The 22,159-nt window shown below is 31.3% G+C and overlaps 3 protein-coding genes across 3 annotated transcripts; all 3 read right to left on the reverse strand.

The window, feature by feature from the left end:
- Nucleotides 1-1,901: 1,901 nt before the first annotated feature.
- On the reverse strand, nucleotides 1,902-7,589 carry LOC126657516 (CSC1-like protein At3g21620). The gene is made up of 12 exons (XM_050352220.2): nucleotides 7,332-7,589; nucleotides 6,568-6,906; nucleotides 5,909-6,055; nucleotides 5,599-5,734; nucleotides 5,408-5,509; nucleotides 5,185-5,304; nucleotides 5,002-5,082; nucleotides 4,212-4,552; nucleotides 3,606-3,851; nucleotides 3,203-3,527; nucleotides 2,621-2,854; nucleotides 1,902-2,328 (listed from the first exon to the last, which is right to left on the reverse strand). Exons 2-12 carry the CDS (start codon nucleotides 6,879-6,881, stop codon nucleotides 2,092-2,094), a joined length of 2,283 nt encoding a protein of 760 aa, XP_050208177.1. The 5' UTR covers nucleotides 6,882-6,906; nucleotides 7,332-7,589; the 3' UTR covers nucleotides 1,902-2,091.
- A 2,563-nt stretch (nucleotides 7,590-10,152) lies between these two features.
- On the reverse strand, nucleotides 10,153-13,508 carry LOC126656626 (uncharacterized). Its single transcript, XM_050351235.2, has 3 exons — nucleotides 13,111-13,508; nucleotides 11,294-12,601; nucleotides 10,153-10,585 (listed from the first exon to the last, which is right to left on the reverse strand). The coding sequence occupies exons 1-3, from the start codon at nucleotides 13,291-13,293 to the stop codon at nucleotides 10,358-10,360; spliced, it is 1,719 nt and encodes a 572-aa protein (XP_050207192.1). The 5' UTR covers nucleotides 13,294-13,508; the 3' UTR covers nucleotides 10,153-10,357.
- Nucleotides 13,509-17,483: 3,975 nt separating this feature from the next.
- Nucleotides 17,484-21,717, reverse strand: LOC126654631 (ribonuclease 3-like protein 3). Its single transcript, XM_050348561.2, has 3 exons — nucleotides 21,098-21,717; nucleotides 17,979-18,125; nucleotides 17,484-17,857 (listed from the first exon to the last, which is right to left on the reverse strand). Exons 1-3 carry the CDS (start codon nucleotides 21,632-21,634, stop codon nucleotides 17,585-17,587), a joined length of 957 nt encoding a protein of 318 aa, XP_050204518.1. The 5' UTR covers nucleotides 21,635-21,717; the 3' UTR covers nucleotides 17,484-17,584.
- Nucleotides 21,718-22,159: the final 442 nt, after the last annotated feature.

The following is a 22,159-nucleotide window of genomic DNA, read 5'->3' on the forward strand; positions in this document are numbered from 1 at the left end:
TCGTGCAAACATGATGTATAAGATTGTTTCTTTTCTTCGGTTTCGACATTTTGGTTTACTGACGTGGCAATTACGTTTCGAGTGCTGTGTCAGATATGCAAGATGCAAGACATTCTTCGTGTGTAGATTATGTTTGTGGCCCCGAGAAGTTGTTAGGATAAAATATTATTTCGATTCATGACCTGTCCGAGACATCAACTCATATCGCATCCTGGTAGCCTCGGTTCTTATGTGTGCCGAGATACCTTGATATGTCTAAGTCGTTATGATGTCTATTTCAATGCTATTACTGTATTACTGTGGTATCTCGGCCCGGGTCCCCCTTAATCGTTTGACTTGGTGATATCCCGTTCAAATGAGTTTGCTTCGCCCCTATGACGTATTACTACTATATTATCATTAATGTAGTCGGATATTAGTTGGCTGCTTGAAAAATGACGAACTCAAGTGATACCCGGTTGCATGATTTTATAGTTGGGAAAGAGGGTGTCGACGGGCGGGTAAAACCGAAGCAACAGTTCTGAAAAGTCAACGTAGATGCTGTCGTTTTCAGTGGGGCAAATAAAAATGGCTCTAGCTGTATCATACGGGACCTCAATGTGGTTATCATTTAAACTTATAGTAGATCTATGGATGGTTCTTTTTCTCCTTGATTTGTAGAAACTATGAGTATTCGTGAGGTTTTGAACTAGATTAAGGTTGATCGAATATTACCATCAAATCAGATGCTATGGACGTAATGATGGAATTGAAGAACCAAAATTTGATTGAAGTTAACATGCTAATCGAAGAATGTTTAGAGTTATCGAAGCAATTAAACTATTCATCTTTTAGTTTTTTAAGACGATTTGTGAATCAGGCGGCAGATGTTCTAACGCAAAATGCATGTTCCTTTTTAAGTCATCAAATTTGAATTTCAAACCTTTTTTGTTTTTATTTACTGATGTAATTGTTTCAAAGTTGATTTAAGAATATCGTGATTATTCTAAAAAATGTTGTCATTTTCTCTCTTTAAATACTTTCACTCTTCCTTCTCTCTAAAAATTATTTTCATATCTTGATTTTAGGAGGATGAGAGAAGACGGTTTTTATATCTTTTCGCTATCCATGTTAATATTTAATTTCGCAATTTTATCATTTATTCAATAAAATTTTCTAACATAGAGTTTACCGTGTGTTTGAATAGATTGTTTATAATTTAATTTCGATTTGCATGTCTGTTTTTTAAGTTAATATAAAAATTTTTAGTGACTGTTTGGGTTTTAGACTTAAGTTCTTGATGATCTAAATTTTTGAGGTGGTATTATGATCTATCTCCTTGAAATTCTATTTAAGATGATAATAAAAAAATTGGATGGAGCAAATTGTCGGTCAAACCGGAAAAGAGCTAAATCAAGTCTATCGTACCAACAGAATTTCAAAATTCTTATTGCGAGTTAAGACTCAAGACGACACCTAGATCCATATTTTTGATGTTTTTTCTCAATTATTTTGTTTTCATCAAATTCTAATTTCGTCAAAAATAATTAATAAAGAAGTAGCCTACTCGATAATATGAAATTTCATCAATAAGAAAGTTGTGCAACATTAATATAGTGAAGATTTTTTTGTTGAAACATAGTGAAGATCATTGAAGTGTTCACATAAATACTCAATTCGGTAATTAATTTTCGGTTCATTTTAGTGATTAAATTTTAATTTGTTTTATTCTAATTTTATTTCAACATAAATTTTCAGGCTATTTGTATTGTGAAAAACTATCTTTTACCGATGTTTTCCTGCAAAACTTGCGATGTATGCATAAATAAAAACAAGCAAAAATACAATAAAAACCAGCAAAAAATGTACTAAAAAGCTTGCTACTTAATACATGACTATAGCTTGGGGAACTTTTAAGTATGTTGCACCAAAACTTTATATATATATATATATAATCAGTGCTCCCATTTACATTTCTGTTCATGAAAAAAGAATAATTTAGTTGATCTAACCAGCTTTATTCCAAAATTAAATCTATATCTACTGCTCACTCTCATCTCCATCATTTACAGATTGAGTTCAACCGAGAGATTTAACAAAAAGTTTCTGAATCTATGATTGTTGGTGATCCTCTGGCAGTAAGGATGACAATGAACCGCTACGTTTACTACTAGCCGCCGGTGTATTTTTTCGCTTTGTTTGAACCAACGCAGGCTCATCTGCAGCTTCTTCGCTATCACTATCATCCCCGCCTTTGAAAACCGGGCGGATATAAGCATTCTGAAGGAAGCTTTTTAAGTTCAGATTCGGCTCTCTTGCGCGCTCTAATGTGTCTTTCATCATCGCCTCCTGTAAAGAGCACCAATAGTATATGAAATTTATACAAGGAAAACAGAGATAAGATATAAAATTCGGAATTTCAGAAGTCTTATGTTGCACGGAACTATTAATTCATATATTTTGACATTTTGTTTTCATTTTCATTTCCTGAAACACTCATGAAACTTCAGAACTTTATGTTTATAAGATACTCTTATAAATTATATTGTTTCTCCGTTTTCTATTTCAACGTTTCCGTGCAACATATTTTTGGAAAAAGAAATGCCGAACAGGCTCGTGATTCGTGAATGAATTTACAAACCTGCAGAGGATATCTAATAAAGGCAGGCTCGTAACGGCCTTTGCAGAAAAAATGGAACCATATTGTAAGAATTGGAAGTGTGATGAGCAATGGAGTTGACTGAGATGCTTCTTTCGTACTTAACAACCCCATCAATAGCAACTGTGACACAACTAATGCCGTTACGATACGTCCATGGACATCGGGCCAGAATGCTGCAGCACTCTCGTACTCCTGATTGTAAACATTTATAATCTACAAGTTCAACCAAAAAGACTTTCAGCAAGATTTTTCAAAACAAATTTATTCCACGCTGAACAACTATATTGCCCGAAAACGTAAAAAATAAAACAACGGCGAAACAATATATATTTTTTTACAAGAATAGGTTATAAACCATAGAACTCGGTAACTTATTCCGTATTGAACAGCTATTGCCAGAAAATATAAACTATACTAATGAAACCATAAAAACGGTGGAACAAGATAAACTATGAATATAAAAGTTCGGAATTTTAAAAGTATTTTGAAAATGGAAACGAAGCTACAGAACGTAGAACTAGATAAGTTTCGGTACAATAGAGGTGAAGAGCGTAAATTTACCTGATGACGATATACGATATAAGCAAGGGCGAAGAATACGATAATAAAAGGAAGCAAGATGGGAGAAACCACACAGTAAACAAGACCAAGTAAGAAATAAAGTTGTATTTGTGGTTCTCCCGTATTGAAACCAATGGTTCCTGGATCCATAGCCTCTTCTCTATCCTTCTCAGTCTTCACCAAGAAAGTGTTCTTCAAGTGGTAAATGATCAAAGGTCTCAATCTTAATATTTCTCCAGCAACTCCGGCCCACCCATCAACCATAATGTAAGTTATGAAGAAAGTTGCTTTCATCGGAATAGAGACACCGATTGTCTTCGGTATGCTGCAAATGTGAATTTGAGCTGAATAGAGCCATAAATGTATGACATATAAAAAGATCAAATTTGTAAGAAGAACATACTCATTTGCGGATTGGTGGATAAAATTGTTTAGCTGTTGAAAAGCGGTTCCTGTGATTATGCTTCCGAGAAAGACATTTATAAATTGGAAAATATAGTATCTAGTGGCAGATCTTCTCTCCAGCCCTGACAGGCTAATGAATCCTTCAAATTTTGACATTAGCATCAAAATTGAAGGGAGAAATATAAGAAATATCTTCAAAGCAATTCCGGGAAGGAAACCTTGAATAAACGACTTCACTACTTGCCTGCATGAGAGAAATTAGAATCTGTTAACATAAGCAGAAAAAATGATAATTCGCGTTTGAACAAGCTAAGATTCCAAGGAATGTGAGGAAGCTTTGTTTCCGTTTCACAAACTTTTAGAACTCATACGAAACGTTTCAGGGCCGTTAATAAAAATCTGATGTTATGTCAAAGAATGCGTATGTCTAAGCTATGATGCATGGAAACCTTGAGGAATCTGCGTTTCCTCGTTCTGGAAACATTTCCGTTTCCAACACTCTCAGAATCGCATACAAAATTTTCAGGGCCATTTGTAAAAATCCTTGATGTTATGCCAAAGAGATTTCATCCAAACTTTAAATTTTTTTATCCTTGAAACTTACATTTCAATGATGGATTTAAGAAAAGGTAGCGCTTTCTCGATCCCTTCGATGTTGGCAAGGGACTGGACAAATGCAATGGGAATCATGAAGAAGAACGTGAGAAAGAAAAATGCAACTCCCACAATAAGCCGTCTCACTGCTAGTGAAACATACGGAATTGCCAGGTTATCCCAGTATATGTCACGGGGTTCGGGTGCCCACTCAGTTAGCCATAGAGTTGGATTTCTTGTTTGTTGAGTTTGTGCACAAACAGCGGCTCCCCATCGAGTTTGGAACGAAACAAACGAAGCTGGCATAATAGATTTTGAGCTGCTCATAATCTTATCTCTCTCCAAAGAAATCTGGTTGTTTAATGCAAATTAAAGTTAACCATATGCCAAAAATGTAAATTAATCATCAGAATAACTGATAAACATTTAATCAAATGAATAAGCAACTTCTAGGAGATCATTTCCTAGCATCTCGGGTTGATAATTCTCATTTATTAATCTAATCTATGCAATTATTGTTTTCTTATATCAAATTCTTTCTAAATTCAAGCATAGGTGTCGTTTCTTAAAATACTGGTTTGATCAAATTGAATCAGAAACACATTGCCACTCTAGGAGACTATCTCAATAACATATGAAAATTTTCAAAAACAAGTAAATTAATACTTTAAACCGAACCAAAAATTAAATTTTATAGAATTTAAAACCAAACTGAACTTGTTGGTTCGGTTTGGTTCGGTTGATGCACACTTCTAATATTAGTTGTTAAATAGGAAAAAAAATGGAAAAGCTTAACATACTTCTTCTGATAATTTCTCAATCTCGGATGTATAATAATCAATTGCATCCACACTGTTTCCGCAAAGGCCAAGAAAACCGGTCTGAATAACAATGAAAAAGATATCCCCAGATGTTAGTGATTTAGACAATTGAAGTAACATGAAACCATCAATATTCTTATAATAAAATCCAATTTGGCATACCTTCACTAAAGGCTTCTTAGATTGATTTCTCGAGTATTTGAGTTGATAGTAGTCAAGCCAATTTCGCATCTTTTTCTTCTTATTTACCAACTCAGACAGTTTGTTAGCATTGTAAACAACCTGAAACATAAATGTAAGTTCAGAGAACAGAAATAATATTTAATATGGTACATTTTATAATATAAAGTTGATCAAAGAATATAAAGTTCCTATAGGGTCGAACCTGGTGAGTCAGATAGTGATCGGGGTGATTGACCATAAAGAAATGTTCTACTAGCTCACCGACTGATTCATCAGGATCTGGCGGTACATTTCTCACCAATACCTACACCGAATTACATAAAAAGCATCACAATGTTGAACTATATTTCAATATTTAATGACAAGCATGAAAACCGTGGTTTTATGTCTTACTGTAAACTGATCAGGGCGTCGATGATCTGTTGCGAGAAAATGCAACCTCATTGAAGCCACTATTTCGTACTCCTTTTTCAACACAAAGCATGTCCAGAACGAGAAGGCGTAAGCCATAACCAAATGGGTCCAAAATCTGCATTGGAACATTAATATAGTTACTAATTGAAGTTCACTCTTCCAATAAGAATACAATAATGTGAATTCAAGAGCATGAAATAGTATCATGGCCTTCTAGTTTCTATAAATTACAATAATCTGAAATAATTATCAAACACAATGACATGAAAAAAAGAGAAGAACAAGGAACCTGTTTGATCCCATTGGGATGTTTGAAATAGAAAGCTTATCCAAATCACTATAAGTCAAATCAGATTTCTTCAAGGTGTTGTTCGTCCAATTAACTGGCACTAGGATCGTAAATGCAAGAAACGCAATCGGAACAAAGATTTTCAGCCTGCAGTTGCATCAGAAATGCAAAACACAGAGTCAGCCTTGTTTACTCAATTCCAAGATACCTTTGTAGCACAAAAATGAAACTGAAACGGAAACAATATTCTTTAAAGAATACGTTATTAATATTAAACTTTCGGAGTTTCATAAACATTTCCAGAAATATTTTCGCGGAAATGGCAGATACCGAAACGAAAAAAGTGGGAATATCATATATTTTGTATGAATAGGTTATTAAAATTGAGTTTTCAAGTTTCACAACATCGGAAAAAGGTTTCAAACCCGAAAAGTGGGACTACAAAAGTTCTCCTGCAAAAAGCATCTTTTTGAAAATCCGGCTTCACATCATCAATTTTCACCGGATTTTCAGTCAGTGTATCGATTTTCCAATAAACAGTAGTTGATGCATACATTTACCATCTTCTATAAAACGCGATTAATTTGCAAAAACGTGTATATTTAGTGAATTTATACGTAAATAGCCCTCTAAAAACGAATTGATGAACAAGAACAAACCCGATCAAGTAAATTCTCAAGTAAACAGCAGAGTCTAAACCAGCATGATGAATCAATTCAGGCTCAGGCATTTGCAAAGCAGCAGGCATCCAATTCAGAAACTTCAAATAAGATCTAAAATCCAAATTCACTAATTTTCCAACAAATGCCCCACTTCCTAAAGGACTACTCCTTAAGCCTTTAATATACCATTTAGGAAAATAAACCCTATCATTCACTGGTTGAATTCTAAGTATAGCAAATGCCAACAAAAATATAACTGCACTCAATATATTTATAGCTGCTGCTACTCCTATATCACTCAGTGTCGCCATTATTCACACCAATTAGCACCAATTCCTGCAAAAAGAGAAAAAAAAATAACACTGTGTCAGTACAAAATTATTTGATGACCAGGTAGCATACACACTTCACTCGATCAACGTTTTCTGTTTCAAAAACGTGTCAGACACTTGACGTTTCAGTCTTTGAGACATAAACTTCAACTTTAATATAGCAAACCTTAAAATAAGGATATTTTTCGCTGTGTTCGTGTTTTCAGATAAAGAAATCGAAGAAATAAAATTGAAAGAGATTTGAGATTTGGGTTTGACTCAAACTAAAATTTAAAGATTTGTAATAATTACATGAAAAATGTTACTTGAACAACCGACATAAATAGTGTCAAAATTATCAAAAACAAAATAAAAACAAAAAAAATTATTTTTTATTTCTCAGCAACCAAACAGAAGATAGAAAATTGCAAGAATCAAAAGAAAACTGACCTGACAGTGGAAAAAAAAGATTGGAACTTTTAGAATTGTTTTCTGAGACTTCACAAACCCAGAATCTCAAAGATTGTGAATTTTTCTTCAACTAAATTATGATTTATTCATACAAATAATTTAACAATATAGTATATTTATATGAAGATTAAATAATTCAGCACTGTATATCTGTCGAGAGAGAGAAGGAGAAGAAGAAAAGGAAAGTGAAGAGTGAGGTGGCAAACGGTTGACGTTTTTTCTTCCAATTAAATTCGGACATTAAAGCTGCTTTTACTGTCTTTTTGTAATAAAATAAAGCGCCAATTAAAGAAATTCGGCTGCTGGTCAGGTTATTTTGTCTTCTTTAGTATGGATCTCTAACGGCTACTATTCTTTAATTGGCCATGGACAATTATGCAACTGATGCTTCAATTTTTCAATGTTTTAAAATCGGTTCCAGATACTTTTTTAGTTCAATCAAGTGTGTATCAGTTTTAAGAATTGACGGTCTTTAAAATAGTCCCCAAATTTGACCTTTTTATTATAGTAATTCTGGATTTGTCAATGCTAAAAGGTATTTTCGAAATAGATAAATAAAAAAAATCATCAATTACAATCATGGTGAATGATAAATTAATAAAAATAACTAAATGACACTTCTAAAAATGAAAATATGATATTCTACCTTTTAGGATGGATTAGTTTTCCATTGTTGCACTTTAAAAAATGGTAGTGATAGATTTTCTTTCCTATTCAAGAGTAGATATATTTAGAAATAGGACCTAAACTTAATAGATTTCAAGGATTCAATTACTTGTCTCACTCTTATCCAAGTAGGTCCTTCCTATTGAGGAAGGGGATTTTATTCTTATTTGAAAATAATTAAAAAAGGAAATTTGGTATTCTCTACTTTAATAAAAAGAAAATTAATTTGATAATATGAACACATTAATTATAGATATTCATGAAAATGGTGTAACCTCATTCTAATACTGAAAGAAACAATTCATCTGTTTTTACATGATAAACATTTATTCTTTTCCTGAAATAATTTGAAAGAGATAGAAAGTATTTTATTAGTTTTCTCTAAAATACTCTTGGCTATACAAGTCAACAATGTTTACACAAATTCTTGTATCATTTTTCAAGTATTGGGTCCAAAATGTTTTTAGACATGGGAAAAATTTAGGTAAAAACAAATGTTACCACCTTATGAAAATTATATCAAAATTAAGTTATCCTTTTAAATTTACAATATCTATTTCTTCTAATATTTTAGTTTTATCTAGCTGAAACATTTCTTTTAGGATTTCAATTATTAAATATCTAAATATTGAGGATTTTTTTTAAAAAAAAAATCAGATAAATTAGTTTATTTCACTAAATTTCAAGAGTATTGATGGAGTCTGCATTCTGATCCGGTTAATAAACCAGCAAAACAGTTGTAGAAGCTAACCGAACGGTGGTTGTCCGATTAACTCTTCGATGCTAAAATCAGTTAGGCTTAGAGCAGTGTTTCGTGCATGTGAATGTAATTGTGTTTCTAGGCGCATGCCTTAAACGCTTTATATAATAGTTGAGAAAATACATAGTAGACTTTAAATAGGAAAGTGATTTATATTTAGTAGGGATTGAACTTGAATAGGAAAAGAATTCCTTCTTCAAGAGGTCTTATTCAGAAATATCTTTCCGAATAAGCTTATCTTTCTAAATTGAAGTTTGTATCCGTAAATATATTTTATATATTCGGTCTTTAAAGATAAGATTTCTTGCATATCTGCGTTTTCTCCGAGTCATCAGGAATGTCAGTATTTCTAGAGATTTGGACGAATCTCCTTTTGATCTTCAGATTCGGCGAATTTCATGGACTCGGAAATTGATATTATCGTGCTTTCGTCTTCAGGCGAGAATTAGAATTTTCCCATAAGATACATCATATGCGACTCAGTTTTATTATAGTTATGTCTGGATTCAGTTTCCATCGAGTATAATAAAAAATGAAAATAATTAATAGTGATTAATGAACCATGTTGGCTAGCATTTGTTGGCATTAAGAATTATTATACATCTCCCCTTTTGTAAAATTAGGCATTTATTGTCAATTTTCAAAACACAAGTTTACGTTTTAGGTTTTCTATTAGTTTTCTTTAACTACTCCATTTTTTTATTTTTAAAACGCATGACATTTGAAGTATAAATTAATTATTTAAAATGCAAATTACTCTAAAATCCCTCACGTTTGTTATAATTTACAGTTTGGTACCTCTTATTTAAAAATCAAACGATTTGATATCTCAATTTTAATTTTGTAAACTATAAAGTCCTTCTGTTAAATATAGGTACTAAATCATTAACGGAATAAAATGTGAGGTACCAAATTGTTTGAAAATGAAGTATCAAATCGTTTACATAATTAAAACCGAGGTACCAAATTGTTAAATATAATTGAAACCGAGGTGCTGAATCGTTTAAAAGTAAATTTTAAATTATTAACGGAACTAACAGAAAGGCCTTATAGTTTACAAAATCAAAATTAAGATACCAAATCGTTTGGTTTTCAAATAAGAGATACCAAACTGTGAATTATGACAAACATGAGAGGCCTTAAAACAACTTGCTCTTATTAAATTTAAAGCCAACTATTTACTCATTCACATCTAAATCAGTTTTCTAACTATTTTAATTAACTTAGAATAAATTTCAATGAGACCTAGTTCATAAAAAACTGTCCCTAATTGCTGCGGTTGCAAACAATAAAAGAAAGAATTCGAAGGTTAGCCTTCGAGATCAAACTCATGTTACTTATCCCTTAGTAACACCTAAACTAAGTACAAATTAGTTCAGAAATCAAAATGACCCTTTACTCATAATTTATAAAAAATCATCTATCATTCACTTGACAGAATCACATGATACAATAATGTTTCTTTTGGATCTTTCTTTTCATATAAACAATACTGAATATGAAGAACATCAGCAATTGAGCAGCTGGGACAAACTAAGACCACACATGGATTGCTAGACATATTCTATATACTGCATGATTAACTCTTTTGGTGAACTGCAATTTGGTGAATGTCCATCTCCTTCAACATGACGGACCGGCCACACGAGTCGCATGGAGCTGTTCTAGACCCGCAGACACTTTCATGCTCACATAATCCTCTCATTCGGTCCCTCGTGTCCATAGCTGAACTCCCAGCATGGACCATGTCCCCGCAAAACCGGCATGTGATAAGACGTACTGGACAAGCTGAAGCTTGGTGTTTTACCTGCCACAGACAAACAAATAATAAATAAGTAAAATGTTGTTCCTATAAATAAAGTTCATACAAAGGATACTCAAATTGTTAATAATAGCACATTAAAAGCTATTTCAAATCTTTTACAAAATATTAAAACCATTTTTTGAGACTGTTCAGCTATATATGAACTTCACAATCCATAGTGAACACTACAAAACTTCTACCAATTATCCAGCAAATTTAGAAGAGACATGACAGTCATAAAACTTAAACCGAGTAGCGGAATGAGAAATTAAGGAACCAGCATATATCGGGAAAAACTACAAATATTGTTAACCAAGGAAAAGAATTTGTGATAAAGGCAAGATACACTTGGACTAGAAGAAGCCCATGCTCAAAACACTTTAACATTATTTATATATAATGTATTTTGTTTTGAGTATGTTTTTTGTCGGTAAACAGAAAATCAGATGCATTCAAGGAAAAGTATCAATAAGCTAGACTCATGCTTCGCGTTGTTTCATGCCATAAATAAACTCGAAACTCAAGAAATCTGTTGGATAGGCAGATTAAAATCTTTACAACCGACAGAGTTCTGTTCTTAGAGCCAAAGCGATATTCTGAGAAACTATTCAGCTAAATATGAACGTGAACACCACAAAACATCTACCAACTATTTAGCAAATTTAGTAAAGACTTAAAACAAGTACGAGAATAAGGGTTTCAGTTGCTTACCATTTGTTCCTTCTCGAGCATTACTCCACAGGGGCACTGAAGAGGTTCGTGGAAAACTTTCATGTGCTTCTCCATTTCTCCCTTTTGGAAAGCTTGCCCGCATTTCTCACAATGTATATGGTTTTTGGCTTCCTCGGTCCTCAAAACAATTCCACATCCAGCATGCGGACAAACAATATTATGTCTGCTACAATATAATTCATGCAGAGCTATACTCCTGGTCGGTATAAAATGCTTGCAATTTCTACACTCCACAGTATCAACCTCCATGGCTGATGAAGACCCAGCTTGTTGACCCGTTTTTTGATTACTATAATCTTGAACACTCACTAATGCCTTATATTTTGTCATTCCCTTAAATCCATACACACCAATGCTATATGTACCCACTCCCAAGTTCTTATCCTTAGAGCTCAGAATCAAAGCCTTCGAACCCATGTCGTGAGAAGACCATTCATGTTGATGTCTGGTTGGAAATAAGAGGGGATGCTTTGAGATGAATAGATCAGTATCGCCACTAACAGTTTCAGCGTCTACCTTTACTTCGATTCTGACATCATCTGAAGCAATTTTTTCCCATGTTTCATTATCGATAGAAAATTTATAATATTCATAATTCCCTTCTTCAACCATTCCAGATTCTGATGTCCCGACAGTAAGCGGCTTCAGAAAATGTTGATTTGTTGTCTCCGAAGCTGAAACTGAAACTGAATCTGGACCAACTATATCCACCTCAATATCTGTTTCCAGGACAGATACACTATCGGAAGGCTTCAACTCCAAAACGCGTAAATTGTATGTCAGTATCCCATGGTTGACAGTGATCACATCACCTTCAGAAAGAGTAGCATGCTGTCGAAGAGTCGTTTCTAAAATAGCCTTGTGATTTGGAAGGTCTGAAAAACCAACAATCTCAGGTTGAAGCTTTGCATAAGTTCCTTTAGGCAACCATAGATAACGAATTTCAACAAGAGGAGCTTTTAAAGTTTCTGAAGGGAATAGTTTATTCCATACATGGGGAGGAAGCCCAACTGAGCCTTCCTCTGCAGTAAACTCAAGTACACCTGAGTTGGTCGTCTGCTGTTTTGAATCGGGGGTCTTAACCTCAGAAGAACTCTCTTGATGAATCACAGATACTTGGAAATATATCGGTCCTTTGTCAAAAGCACCTTTATCCGACAATTCCGTGAAACATGAAGGTGGCAGTTTAATCTTATCTCCATTACCCTGAAAAGGAACAGCTTCCAATATACGAGAAAACACGATCCCTCTTCCAGCAAGTAGATTTTCTTGCAGCTGCTCGTCAGCCTGCCGAGAAAACAAAGATTTCCACTGTGAGCACTTAAATTCTAATCAAAACGAAACAAACTTTGAACGTAGTAAAGAAAGCACCAAAATCTCTTCTACAGACAATCACACAAAACATTTTGCATAACAATTCTCTACTTCTCACGCATTTGGCATTCGCATGGAGCAAACTCACACACCTAGGGGACCCAAGACTGATATTATAAAGTCTAGTCGTTCCAATTTTCATATTCTCAATATAATAACCTAGGGGAAACGGTGTTATTTTAAGGTTTTCTATCTAAAAAATGAAGTTTCGAGTCCGAAACATACATGTTAAACGAATGCAGTGTCTATGCTAACCAGTAATAGGTTAAAAACAAAAGGTAAGCAATACCCATCAATCATTCATATCGGATCAATCAAAATATTCAAACAATCACAAGGTTGATAACTCAATATGCCAATTTAAACAGGAAAAGCAAACGTAATCAAATAAAGTTGATAAGTTTAAAAAACCCATTAAAAACCTTAATCTGGGCTTCGATGGCATCAAGTCTCCGGGATCTTTGAACAGCTTCAATGGCTTCTCGTTGTTTTTGAGCTGCTTCTTTAGCTTTTCTTTCTCTGTCGAGTCGCAATCTTGCTTTGTCTTTTCGTTCTTTTTGTTCCTTCTCAAGCTTCTCTCTTGCCCTTCTCAGTTCAAAATCCATTCCTTTTAATAATTTAGTTGCTGATGAATGTGTGGAATCTATATATAAGTTTGTATTTTTGGTTATTGGAGAGAGTTGGTGGATCGGATTTTGTGATATTGAGGTAAGGAATGAGGGAATTTTGTAGCGAAGGAAATTTGGTTTCTTGAATGTTAATTCAACTCGGAAGAGGATTTGATTTGAAATTCTAGAATTATGTGGGCTTTTCTTGTTTTACTACTTGAGGTCGGTTGGTTTTAGTAGGCCTTTATTAGTCTCATTTTACGGATAAAGGATCACTTCACCCTCTCAAGTTAGCACGAAGTGTCGAAAGAGTCAATTTTAAACAACCGGATCAATTGAACTTAGTAAAAAGAGATCATTTAACCCCTTTCTATTTTTAAATCTAATTAGGCCTAATAAATTTTAATTACAACTTTAATTAGTCTTAATTAATTAAAATCCTAATTATGTCTCTAATTGACTATCGACCGCAAACTTAGCCCAACCACCGACCCAGGCTGAAACCTTTTGCCCTACTATTGTTGTTGCTTCGTCCATCGTCATTCGTTACTGCTATTGGAGGTGAAGACCACGACCACTGATGTTGTCGTTTTTTCTTATAGTGATGGTTTGCAGCAGTGGTGAGTCTGGGGTGATGGGATGAGGAGAGGAAGACAAGTGGAACCATCAGATTGACGAAATCGCAGCAAGCAACTCCGGTGTTAAAGGTTAGTGTCAAACCTCGTCTTAATTAGTACGAGATTGACAGTTATTTAAAATATCGTTATCTCCATCATCACAAGTGAAAAACTAGTTCTAGAAATAATTAAGCTAGAATATATGAAAAACATGTATACAACATTATTTTTAAACTATTGTATGTTAAATAAGTATTGTTACAAATTTTTATACATATGATATAAAATATATATGTATATGTACAAAATAAGTTTATTCTAAACCAAATTATCAAGGCATCTCAGAGCTCGGAGATGAGAATAGACATATCACATAAAATAAATTTTAAATTATTTCATCAAAACTCAATACAATTCAATAATAAAACTATTTCAAATTCTCATTCAAACTTAATCAAATCAAACGATTATCGAATTGCCGGAAAGCCTCACATTCATAGCAAATAATCAGTATATCAAAAGCATTAAAACTTTACTAAAATCAAATATATATATATTTATATTTAAATCAATACTTCTGTCATTATTAACAACATTTGGAAAAAGGTAGTATTTGAAACGTTTAAACAAGATATTTCATCGAACACCTTTTGTGCATTCCAAAACAACCATATATAACCATTTAAAACACAATAAACCTTAAAATATCGAATATCAAAATAGCATATCAATTTCAGTAGCAAGAGTTAGTATATCTACTCACTACACAACAACCAAAACTAGTCTAAAATTACGTCACAAGTTGCCTTTACTTCCTATTTGCACCGTTGTTGCCAAAACGAGCACCTAAATGAACAACGTAAATCGCAAAACGCCATCACAATCATATATACATACATATACAGATATCTAATACTCAGTTGACCTTCCTCTTTTGCTCACCATCATTCATGGCCTAAAATAAGGTTTTTCATAACTTTCCTCACCTACCGCCGGAGTAGGCCGCCAGGCTGCACACTACCCATCGTACCTTCAGCTTCCTTTTGCTGTAAAACAATTATATCAATACAAAATTTCTTGATGTGATCAAACTTCCCGCAATTGAAACAAATGCGTGGAAGGCATTCGTATTCAAAAAACTTAATTTTTCCATCAAGGTAAAATTGAGAAATCGAAACTTGCTAAGGTCAATTTCCACCGTTATACTAGCAAACTTCCCTCTCTCCACCGCCTCGGTACAATATCAATTTTAATAACTTTGACTACTAACTTCCCAATGTACTTTAATACTTTCTTGTTGTAGTAATGCATAGGCATCCCCTGACAAATCTATCCAAGCTTGAATAGATTGAATATCATCCATAATGCAATCGAATTTTGAATTCCAAGACTGAACCAAAATATAATGTCTTAGAATGGCCTAAGCCCCCCATTGCCGTTAAAATAGAATCCACATCTGCTCCATTTTGAAATTTCACAATAAAGAAATTGTTTTCAAGGTTAATTATATCAAAACCTTGTGTAAAATTCCACATCCATTCGAGCCGATTAGAGAGATTTTGAAGGTCTGCCTAGCAGTTTAATGATCATTGTGGCCTTACATTGCTTAGACAATTCTTCCTAGATTCTATTAGAAAAAGCTATTGAAGGCATAGAGCTGTTACTATTAATTGTGACATCCTCTTCACTAATAACAAAGTCATTTGAGTCTCCAGCAAGATAGTCATTTTTTCCTTGTCTAAATGCATTACCTTATCACGGAATGGCATACCGATGGAGCAAGGATGGCCATCCTCCTCTCTGAAGCGAGCTTTCTTTGTTGTCTAGTTCTCTACCGATGATTGCACAGTTTATTTTCCTGAGAACTCATGAGAGTATAATATGTAGTTCAAATCGAAAGGTTGTTGACCGATAATTTTAGTTTTGATCTCTCTTTCAGCTTAAATAAAAAAAGTCATCATGTATTGAATCTTTTCTTGCACCTTTAGAATTGATGTTTTTGCTTTTATATTTTGAGAGGGTCGTGGCCCCTCTGGTTCTAACTACGGTCCGTTTTTGCACATAGCTTAAATTAAATTAATGCACACTTTGTGTGTGAACTTGTGAAATGATATTTAACAATCTATATATGTACATTTTATGTTAATGATAGAAAATAGTTATAATATGATTTTGGTATGAATTTGATAAAAGATATTCTTTTTTATCATAAATTGTCATAGATATAAATTTTTATTATATGATAAATGAGATTGATATTATTTACAAATAATGGCGGAATTAAAAAAATTGGACGATAACTGAAACATTGGGTGTAAATATTTGTTTAAATTTCAATTACACACAACAATTACACACAACAATACAATAATTACACACAACAATACAATAATTTAACGAGGTTCAACAAATTGCTTACGTCTTAGGAGCAGTCATAGAGAGTTTCATTTATATCAAATAAATGATTACATAAAACCTAGAATTATTAGTACTTTATATACTAAAACTCTAGTCTAAAAGCAATTATATATTTGTCCATACTTTTATGGCTTAATACATAATTTGACCCCTAAACTATACCATTTTATTCTCTGCGACCTCCAAACTAATTTCGTGTTCTATTAGACCTTTTAACTCTTCTTTATATTCTATGTAACCCCTCATTCGACACGTGCACACCACGCGCGATGACGTGGATAAAATTACTGACATGGCTTTGCTGGCATGGGGTTAAATAGAACAAAAAAATAATTAAGAGGTCCAATGGAACATTAAAATAGTTTAGAGGTCATAGGGAACAACAAGGTAAGTATAGGGGTCAAAAAGTATATTAAGTATATATATATATTTAATTTAAAATAAAAGATTATGTATTTTACATATTATTTAAAAAAAATCATTTAAGGCTTAAGTATTTTAAAAATCATGAAATTTAGCGTGTTTTTCAATTTTAACACAAATTGTAAAAATTCAAAATTGATTTGAAAAGTTAGAAATTGCAAATAATTAAAAGCTGGTATATTAAAATTTGTAAAATTGAAAATTCGTGAAACACACTAAAAATTATAATTTTTTAAACAATTAAGTCTTTATTTAATATTATCAGAGTAGAATAAATTTATATATTTTATAATATCATTAAAATAGACAAACTCCATTTATTATTATTGAAATTTAAACAAATATTTACATGTACAAAAAGTTATATTATGTAATTATTTGACTAAATTTCAATATTTTTATTTTTCTATCATTTTTATTTCTATTGTCGTTTACAATTTATGAAAATATTATTAAAATTTAAACTAAATTTATTTTTGAAATATTTATATGTGATCGTATATAAATTAATTTATTATGCTTCTAATTAATTTATGTCGGAAATTAATTAGAAGTCAACTAGATCTACTAACATGTTCTACCGATAGATAAGATTGTTGATCCAGTTAAGACATAAATATCCCAAAAACTCAATGAAACTTTAGTGAAATCTTGGTGAAACCAATATGAAACTAATCCGATTTTGACACTTTTTAACGATACTTATTTAAATACTTGTTATCGTAAAGATTGATAACATATAAGAATTGTAGAATTAAAATGGGCTGAACTTCCATTCAGTAATTTACAACATATTAATGATTTTAGAACATTTGACAAACTTGAAAATACTACATACAATTCATTTTGTCACCCAATATTGTTGCAAGGTTGTCTAAAGCATCCTTTGCTGCTCTATTGTGAGCAATTTCTTTCTTGAGGCCATAAGTTCCCCTGCCCACTAGCTGATCTTCTATCAAGACATTAAATTCCATACTTTCTCTCCATAAATCTACAAATTTTACTCTCAAATTTCTCTTCTGGCATACTTCGTATAATTCAGTAACCGGATGGACTTTTAGCGTTTCTCGATCAATTATCGGTTCCAAAAATTTCTCAAACACCTATCTCCAACATAAACATACTACAATCGTCAATTTCTTCCTCAATTACTACATAAATAAGCATATTATGTCGGAAAAATCATATATATATATGGAAACATGATGAACAGATAAAAAGTACCTTCCAAACGATATCAGTTGAAGAATTACTATCGAAGAAAACAGCTCCAATTGTTGATTCAACAATGTCGGCTAGCACCTTAGGGGCGTCAATTAGTCCATTGGAATGTAATGGATAGTCTAAAATTGCTTGTGAAAATTCTCTAATCTGTATACAAATTATTAAAGCAATCAAGAAAATTGCTTTTCTTTTACATATCAAATTAATTGCTTTAGATAAGTAAAAAAAAAAAAGATTGTTTTATACATTGAGGCTTGATAGACTATGAACTGCAAAATCTTGCACTCACTATAAAGATGATAAACTCACATTTAAACAAAAATATGTATAGAATCATGTTTACATTTTTTAACTAATTTTAAGTTATTTAATATAATTGAGTATACAACACGACATTTTTAACATATTTAATTATACAGATCAAATTTGAACTATATAAATGTAATACATGTAATAATATATTTACTTAATTATGTACACTTATATCTATTTTATTTATGAATGACTCTATTAAATTAAATAAAACTTTATTTTAATTAAAAAATTACTATTTCCCGGCTTTATACAGTAAAAGATGACTAAAAATGTCATTGAAAAATATTACTTAAATGAAACCAAACTAAAAAAGAAAAATAATATTAATCTATGAGTTATAATATTCTTTAAAAAAATAATAACATAATCCACATCACATCCCACCCACAATTTGAACATGCTAGTTCTGATATTGTAACGAAACAAAGTAGACAAAAAATGGTAACATCTGACGATGAATTTAGAGTGCAACATGCGACATCAGAATCATATACATTGTTTCATGTTTGTAGCTTTGGACAACAATAGAAATTCTGCCACTAAACTTTTTGACCCACTTACATCGGAATCAACGGTTCAACCTCATACCATGTAAGTCCAGAAATCGTAAATTTAATTTAATTTAAATAAACATAAAAAAAAATACTATCTAATTAAAGACATTTTTAGAAAAAATCAAATAAAATATTTTTTTGAAGTAGATTAGGATATTTATGACATAAGAAATATAATTAATACATCATAAGCAAATTATAGTAAAAAATTGTATTATAGAAAATTGTTTTAGAGTCAAATTGTAGATATTACATTAGTAACTTTCTATTTTCTAATTTGAAATGTCCAGTTTTAAATATTTGATTTTTAAAATGATTTTACATTAAATTTTTCTATTTTATCCTTCTTTTCACTTATGTTAATATAGATATTATTAGGGAGAACTCTACTACCATTAATAAGAATAACATGAAAAAAAAATCATGATAAATACTTTTTTAATCCTAGTGTAGAATGAAATAATATTTTTAAAATGGGACGGAAAAAATAAAAACTTTGCCTTTATCTTAATTATTAACTTAACCTTATTTTTTTAAAAAAAACTTATCTTATTTAATTTTAAATTATTTTTGGTTATAGTGATTAAGTAGTATTATATTGGTGGCACTTAATACATTTCACAGATAAATTTTGTATAAAAGAAATATAATTTGTCAAAACAGGTTATATTTGCAAAGTTTGAAAAATTTGGTCATAACTGATAAAAATCGCAAAGATTTGGTATTTTTTTTAGGATTTAGCCTATTTAAAATCATTATAAAATATTATACTAACTCGTAATTTTGATAAAGTTTTTTGATGGATTTTCTAAAAAATAATTATTTGAATTGTCAATTAATATTACTTGAACAATAAATTATTGAGAATACATTATAATTATTTTGAACTTCGATAAATAATTTATATTAATTTATATATATATAAAGAAAGGATAAAATTATTTAACCATATTATAAACTTGTTGAGGTTATAAAAGACCCTGTATAAATAAAATGTTCAATTTAATTAGTAAAATTATCCAAGAGACTTGATCTAAGTCGTCAATTCATTTGTACAATAAAATAAGTTAAATACGAATAAAAATATAAAAAATATTAATAAACAATAACAAAATATTCAATAAATAAAGATAATTCTAATTAAATTATGAAATGGTCATATTATTTTATATTTAAACTGAATACAAGTTAAATAACTACATTTTATTTTATTTATATCAATTTTATTAAAAAATTATGATTTATTAAAGAAATTACTTTTTCTTTTTGCTAAAAATTTGGTACATGTCAAAAGAGATATTTTAGTGGACTACTATTTACCGCCCCAAATTACTACCTACCGCCCAACTTTTTACCAAAATACCTTTAAGCCATTTTCAGTTTTTTTTTTAAAATTCAATTCTCTCAATTCAATTAAAAACCCAATGAATATCCGAACGAATTTACAATAAAAATATCAAAATCGACTAAAAATAGAAGACGGAACCTCCGATAAATAATCAGTTTTTATTTATTTAATTTTTAATATTTTTTTATTTTTTTTTTATTTTTTTAATGGGCCAATGGGGCCATTGCCATCATTTGGCGATGGCCCTATGGGGCCATCTAGCCCATAGGGTTAATCGCCAAATTAAGACGATGACCCATTAAAAAAATTAAAAAAAAATTAAAAAATTTAAAAAACGAAAAAATTAAAAATCAATTAATTATTAGAGGTTTCTGTTCTATATTTTTAGGTGATTTTGATATTTTTATTATAAATTTGCTCGGTTATTTGTGGAGTTTTTAGTTGAGTTGAGAGGATTGAGTTTTTTTTTTTAGCTGAAAATGACTTAGGGATATTTTGGTAAAAAGTTGGGCGGTAGGTAGTAATTTGGGACGGCGAATAGTAATACCCATATTTTACGCCAAAAATGAAAACCACATAGTAAATAAATCAAATTATTTCCATATATAATTCTATTATTGTATAGTGGAGATTGATTTTTTTCAAAATACTATATTTGAGAAATAAATTTAGAATTAATTATTTATGCAATTTTAATTTGTTTATCAAAAACAGGAAGGGAGGAAGTAATTAAATGTGATACATTCTCCTATCATAGCAGATCTCCACATTCAATAAAAAAAATATACACCTAACAAATCACAACAATATCAAGCAAATTAATTGTCTCAATAAAAAATCAAGCAAATTAAACTTAATGATTAAATATATTAAATATCAAAGAAAAATCTAAAAAAACTTACTTGTTCTCTAAGAAGAGGTTTATTATGACGTAAAAATCGATGAAACCCGTGTTTAACGGCGACCCGAGCGAGTTTCTCAGTATCAACATTAGCAGCACGGAGTCGGGTCAAAGCCCCGGGTGGAGAATCCGGATACTTAATATAATGCTCTTTAGTGATCAGCAGATTAAGAACTGAGTCACCGAGGTGCTCCAATCGTTCATAAGAAAAGCTCTTATGAGGAAACGATGAGTCTGTAAAAGCTTCTTCTAATAAATTTTTGTCGTTGAATTTGTATCCCAGAATTTTCTCTAACTCGTCAAGACTCGGTAGCTGATCGTCGACTGAGTCGGCGTCTGTTATTTGAATTCGCTCGACTGAGTCCGCGGCGGTTATTTCAATTCGTTTGACTGAGTCCACGTCTGATATTCGAATTGGCTCGACTGAGTCTGCGTCTGATATTTGAATTAGCTGGACTGAGTCAGCGTCTGTTATTTGAATTGACTCGCCTGAGTCTGATGATTCCGATGGCTGAGGTTGTTGGTGGCGGTGTTCCATGGCGGTTGTTGCAATGTCGAGCTCTGAGCTCTTAATGTTTTTGGTTTTAATTATGATGACAGCAAAGTTGAGTTTGGCTTTGGTTTAAATAGTGAAGAATTTGAAGCTTGACTTCTTAGATTTACAATTGCGTATGAATTTAAAATGCTCTAAAAAATATTAAAAAAACTAAAAATTAAATCTATTATTTACCTATAAAAATTATACTAATATTTCTATTATTTTAAATATATTTTATTTATTTAAGAGTAGAGAGCGTTTGTGAAAGAAATCAAACCTGCAATCCAGCAGATTACTGTCTAATGCTATAGCTCATTGGTGTTAAAATATAAAATTTCATGTGCAATTAATAAAAAATAATATTTTTCCTATTTTCTAAATTTATACTAACTCACTGACAAATTAACAATTTAGTGATTTATTTAAACTTTTTGTAAATATATTAATTATATTTAATTTATTTCTAAGTTAATATTTCAAAAAAAAAATATACTATTTTAAATATTTTGTGAATTTTTTTATAGT

The sequence above is a fragment of the Mercurialis annua genome, linkage group LG7, assembly GCF_937616625.2.
Source record: "Mercurialis annua linkage group LG7, ddMerAnnu1.2, whole genome shotgun sequence".
Classification (NCBI taxonomy): domain Eukaryota; kingdom Viridiplantae; phylum Streptophyta; class Magnoliopsida; order Malpighiales; family Euphorbiaceae; genus Mercurialis; species Mercurialis annua.

Bases quoted from the DNA above. Each gene is read 5' to 3' on its own strand.
- LOC126656626 (XM_050351235.2), bottom strand. From the start codon at position 13,293: ATGGATTTTGAACTGAGAAGGGCAAGAGAGAAGCTTGAGAAGGAACAA. The intron at 12,602-13,110 runs GTTTTTAATGGG...TTTTCTCGGCAG, and splicing joins CCATCGAAGCCCAGATTAAG to GCTGACGAGCAGCTGCAAGA. The intron at 10,586-11,293 runs GTAAGCAACTGA...TGTCTGTGGCAG, and splicing joins TGCTCGAGAAGGAACAAATG to GTAAAACACCAAGCTTCAGC.
- LOC126654631 (XM_050348561.2), bottom strand. From the start codon at position 21,634: ATGGAACACCGCCACCAACAACCTCAGCCATCGGAATCATCAGACTCA. The intron at 18,126-21,097 runs GTAAGTTTTTTT...ATTTGTATACAG, and splicing joins AACCTCTTCTTAGAGAACAA to ATTAGAGAATTTTCACAAGC. The intron at 17,858-17,978 runs GTACTTTTTATC...TGTTGGAGATAG, and splicing joins CAACTGATATCGTTTGGAAG to GTGTTTGAGAAATTTTTGGA.
- LOC126657516 (XM_050352220.2), bottom strand. From the start codon at position 6,881: ATGGCGACACTGAGTGATATAGGAGTAGCAGCAGCTATAAATATATTG. The intron at 5,735-5,908 runs GTTCCTTGTTCT...GTTCCAATGCAG, and splicing joins ATCCCAATGGGATCAAACAG to ATTTTGGACCCATTTGGTTA. The intron at 5,305-5,407 runs GTTCGACCCTAT...TTTATGTTTCAG, and splicing joins ATCACTATCTGACTCACCAG to GTTGTTTACAATGCTAACAA.